Here is a 5,642-nt window from a genome sequence, read left to right on the forward strand (position 1 = left end):
AGATGAACCTTTCATGTAAGTAAGTTAGTAAATTTTCTGATGAATTCAGCTGCACTACTGATGAACGATAGACTTCGGGGCTAATACACGACTTGCAAGTTGTACACTGTGACAATGGCGTCCACAATACAAACTGCTCGGATTTGTTCTGGATCCGCCAGACAGCAGCTGTTTTATGACGTACTTGTTTGAAATTTAATTATGTTCGAACAGATGTTGTTAATATTTAATGTCTGTTACGATAAAACTAACATAACCTCCTCCTAAAATATATTGAAATACGGACTTTTATCCCAACCTAGCACACAAAGGCATTTCTATCTGTGTATCTCTGCTGTTTACAGTTTAGACGATGACAAGCTTATCTACAAACGTAAACAAGTTAAACTTAAATAATTCTATTTCAACTCTGTACTACATTGTACCGATTTGTGAAAGGTACTTAAACTTTAAAAGTGAAAACCGTCAAATTGTCGGTTCTCGTGTTCTATCTAAGATTGTATCATTACGTACCCTCTTCACACTTTTCTGAAAAAGGCTGAAAATTTGTCCCTCTCTGAGGTTGTTGACGATTTCTTTGGCTGAGTGATGTGGCGACACCAGCTCCACGGTGTTGATGAATCGGTGGAGTTTCTGATTGGAATGAATGATCAGACTAGATTGTAGTGAGATTAAAAGGAATGTTTCTTAAGCCTAATGAACCATGCATAACATCTAAGGCAGCGGTTATTATCTGGTTACAGTTAAACCTAAATATTATCATAGACTCGGTAAAAACAGTAATGGGCCGGTAGAGACTGATGTGGTAAACAGTTAATGTGATCATAAAAATGTGAAATCCCACCCACTGTCTGTTTACAGAAGAGTAGTCCAAGATGCTGTTCTATTTAAGCTACGGCTAGATCAAATAACTCTGTGTAGCTTTACGCGAATATTCTGAAACCATACGTCAGTCCTAGCATATCCAATTTGTAAACAAGTAATGTAGAATATCTTATATTCAAGTTAAACATTATCATTGCAGTAATCTACTGATTACTTGTTGTGAAAAAAAATTATTTAAGCCCGAAGTCAGTAACAATATAGCGCCCCCTATTACACTTAAATACAAGCTTTAACATATATTTTAAATGAATTTAGATAATGCGACTGATTTTCTAATACTAATTTTTTAACACAATAAGCACGACAAAATAGCCTAAACATCTTGGATAAATACAACAACTACCAAAACACAACGTATGTATGGTCGAGTTTTACATATTAAGTTCCGATAAAACTTTCACTTTTTTATATCAGTAAAAAAGAAAAATATGGTAGCATGTTTTCACCAAAAAATATGAAAAGAGTTAGTGGCTCAAATTATTAATTTTTGACTTTTCCAAACTGTAAAAGTTTATTTTTATGCCATTAGGGTAATTTGAAAATTCTGGATTAATGTATTAACACATCAAGAGATGGCGCTTTTTACAATACTTTGTCTCGGAAACTGTATGCTGTTTTGCTAACAAGCAAACTTACTTGGCTAAAAAACATAACATTAGGACTTTTCCAAACTGTGTCACTAGGTCTTTCCCTGAGGGTGGGCAGGGCATAACGGAATATCAGATGTTCGAGCACCAATATGCTGACACCAACGAGAATTCCCACTAACAACATGATGAATACACCAGCCACAGCCCTGATGCTCAGGCCCATAGGCTTGGTTGGACTGTGAACTGAAGAATCAAAACAAGGGACTCTTCCATACCATTTCTGTTGTAACTGGTCGATGTAGCCAAACTCGTTGTAACGAAGAATCAGGTCGGATATTGCATCCTACAAAGAGCGCAACAAAAATATTTATTTACTTAAAACAGATTTTTAGTATAGACAGACACAAAGGGTGTTTGGATAGAAATGAGGCTTCCTGTGAGCCAATCATATTAATTAAGAAACGTGCACCACTCCCACAATATCCTGGTTGGTCAAACGCAGATGTGTTGTTATGAATTCAACTGCATGGAGCTGCTTTAAGAACATAACGTGGCTTGAAGTGCTGTCTACCAAGATCATTCTTGAGGGAACCTAAAGATGGAGCTGGAGACTGTTCGCCAGTATCTGTTATCGCGATAAGGGGACCTATAAGGTTACAGGTCAAGTTGTTTTAGCAACAGACCACCTGAATAGTTAGATCTCACTTGAAATGCTGAGGATATTGACTTACTGGAAAGGGTTCAGAGGAAAGATGCTAGGATGATTGGGAGGGTTATCTTACACAGATACGATCTGTTATTTTCTGAAATGATGGGGAAAAGGTGATCTTACTGAAGTTAACAATAGTATCCAAGAGGTTGATAGGGTGAAGGCCTGTTATTTTGTATCCTGTAATAACAGAACGAGAGTACATAAGTGTAAGATCTATAAAATACAAATTACGTTCTAGTTGAGATAGTTTTTTTTTCTAGCAGTGTGAGTGGATTATTGAATGATGTGCCATCAGCAGTGGTGAGGGACAGCACTTTAAAAACAGTTTAAGAGGAGAATTGACGATTTCATAAAAATAAATATTGAGTTTACATATTTACATTTCATAAGAGTTGGTGTTCAAAGTCAACTTTGAAGGATCAAATGATCTCTTACTGTGGGTAATTAATGCACATAATAGCCAGCAGAAAGTATCTCGTATCTTGCAAGTTGAAAAGAAAATTCAGTATTTTAGTATGAACTTTACAGGAAAATAATATACTGATTGTTGTAGTTTCCACAAGGTGGGGCAATAGCTAACTTTGGGTATAATGTGTGAAGTCAACATTTTGTTACTTAAAGGCAATGTCTGAATAAATAATTTTAGACTGATTATTTAATTGAGAGTGATAGACTGTAAAATGAAATCCTCGACTTGGAATTGAAAACAATATTTTATTTTAATAAGGTGTCATAGCTCATCAACGTAATTATTAATTAATAAATATAAACAAAACAGAAACAAAATGATGATAAATTACTAAAGATTATTTCGTGAAAACAAAAGTTGCTTAGCAACCTCCTAATTCCACGAAACGTTACCATTACTTATTATTTAATTCTACAAAACATTACATTAAACAAATGTAGTTTTTCTACTTAAAAGTCAACAATAATACAAGGGCAAATGTACACTTCTTATAAATCTTCATTGTAAGATGATTTGTAGTTTTATGTTATAAAACTAAATTAGTACGTGAGAGAGAGTTACATGATTTAAGTGTATCTACACTTGTTTAAAAGTACATAATACATTGACATTTTATCAATCTCTGGCGATGACAAGAAAAAGTATGTGGCGCCATCTGTTGAACGCTATGTAAATTTAAATTCTCTTTTTGTTTACCTTCAACGGAAACCCTTTTTGCATTCCTATTGCGTAGGCGTCGTCGAAGATTGGGTCTCCTAGAAGGTGCAGGTTACATCCGGGTTCGTTACCACGAAAGTAATTCAAGACTGCGGTGTCTCCGATCAGCACGTCCAGCTTACCTTTCCTGGTTTGAGAAGGTAAAGGTAATTTGATAAACTGTCAAGGAGAAGTACAATAAGCTTTTTTACCTTCCTAATGATTCTGCTTGTAAATGTTTTAGTTTTAACTATCTTGTATGATGTCACTTTCAATATGGATATTGAAGAAACTCTGGGATTAAAATAAATAAAAGAAATCTTTAGTTGTTCAAAATAAGTTAGAACTCCCGATAATTCAACCATTATTAATGAAACCATGAACTTCGTATTTTACCTCAACCAACGTAAGTTCCTCATATTAAATAGTTATTGAAACCTGTTATGCTAGTCGCGAGTGATTAGTGAAACCTGGTGTGTTAGTCGTAAGTGATTATTGAAACCTGGTGTGTTGGTCGCTAGTGATTATTGAAACCTGGTGTGTTGGTCGCTAGTGATTGTTGAAACTTGGTGTGTTGGTCGCTAGTGATTATTGAAACCTGGTGTGTTGGTCGCTAGTGATTATTGAAACCTGGTGTGTTTTTCGCTAGTGATTATTGAAACCTGGTGTGTTGGTCGCTAGTGATTATTGAAACCTGGTATGCTAGTCGCGAGTGACTACTGAAACCTGGTGTGTTGGTCGCGAATGATTATTGAAACCTGGTATGCTAGTCGCGAGTGACTACTGAAACCTGGTGTGCTTGTCGAGAGTGATTATTGAAACCTGGTGTGCTTGTCGAGAGTGATTATTGAAACCTGGTGTGCTAGTCGCGAATGATTATTGAAACCTGGTGTGCTGGTCGCGAATGATTATTGAAACCTGGTGTGTTGGTCGCGAGTGATTATTGAAACCCGTTATGCTAGCCGCGAGTGATTATTGAAACTTGTTATGCTAGCCGCGAGTGATTATTGAAACTTGTTATGCTAGCCGCGAGTGATTATTGAAACTTGGTGTGTTGGTCGAGAGTGACTATTCAAAGTTAACAGAGTAATGCACCCACAGATTAAAATGCAAGGAATATTTTGTAGTAATAAACAGATTCGAACCCAGAGCTGTACTAAAGAGCCAATGAACCCCTTCCATTTTTTTTTTAGACTCAGGAAAGAAACTGATAAGAAAAACTAATGAACGGTTTAATTGTTATAACAAAAACCGATATTTCGGTAAATAAGTTATTTGTCTGTAATTACAAGTTGGAATGAATTCAACTTAGACGAAGTTCGGATAAGGAATTTACTTAGTTTAAAAAAAGAAAGATTTCCAAACATCATCATAGTTCCTATTTTACCTTCTTTCAAAGTAAAGTAATCCTCTAAACTTCAGAAATGACGTCACAGTTCTAATGGACGTGCAGCAGGTTCTATCTACTTGATTATAGATAGGGAAAGACAAATATCGTGTACATGTATGTAGGTGTGTGTATTATCATAGCAAAGCCACATCGGGCTGTCTGCTGTGTCCACCGAGGGGAATCGACCCCTCGATTTTAGCGTTGTAAATCCGAAGAAGATAATCATATGAATAGAACAGCCTGCTCAGAGCTTGGAAGAATTAATCACGTGACTAGAATGACCCGAGTCTACAAAATATAATCACGTGACTAAAACTACCTGAGGCTACAAAATATAATCGTCACGTGATTATATTTTGTAGGCTCGGGTCATTCTAGTCACGTGATTATATTTTGTAGGCTCGGGTCATTCTAGTCACGTGATTATATTTTGTAGACTCGGGTCATTCTAGTCACGTGATTATATTTTGTAGACTCGGGTCATTCTGGTGACGTGATTATATTTTGTAGACTCGGGTCATTCTAGTCACGTGATTATATTTTGTAGGCTCGGGTCATTCTAGTCACGTGATTATATTTTGTAGGCTCGTGTCATTCTAACGTCACTAGAATGACCTGACCTGAGCCTACAAAATATAATCACGTGACTAGAATGACCCGAGTCTACAAGATATAATTACGTGACTAGAATGACCCGAGTCTACAAAATACAATCACGTCACTAGAATGACCCGAGCCTACAAAATATAATCACGTGACTAGAATGACCTGAGTCTACAAAATATAATCACGTGACTAGAATGACCCGAGTCTACAAAATATAATCACGTGACTAGAATGACCCGAGTCTACAAAATATAATCACGTGACTAGAATGACCCGAGTCTACAAAATATAATC

The 5,642-nt window shown here is 36.2% G+C and overlaps 1 protein-coding gene across 1 annotated transcript in view; it reads right to left on the reverse strand.

The window, feature by feature from the left end:
• Window positions 1–465: 465 nt before the first annotated feature.
• Window positions 466–5,642, reverse strand: part of LOC106476227 (glutamate receptor ionotropic, NMDA 3A-like) — a gene marked incomplete at its 5' end in the record, with an annotated part of 8,654 nt that continues 3,477 nt past the window's right edge. The window contains 3 exons of the mRNA XM_022380158.1: window positions 466–633; window positions 1,522–1,818; window positions 3,353–3,532. Of these exons, the coding sequence (XP_022235866.1) occupies window positions 466–633; window positions 1,522–1,818; window positions 3,353–3,532 (645 nt within the window). The remainder of the gene's footprint in view (window positions 634–1,521; window positions 1,819–3,352; window positions 3,533–5,642) is intronic.

This window comes from Limulus polyphemus, unplaced genomic scaffold (assembly GCF_000517525.1).
Source record: "Limulus polyphemus unplaced genomic scaffold, Limulus_polyphemus-2.1.2 Scaffold10090, whole genome shotgun sequence".
NCBI classification, from domain to species: Eukaryota; Metazoa; Arthropoda; class Merostomata; order Xiphosura; family Limulidae; genus Limulus; species Limulus polyphemus.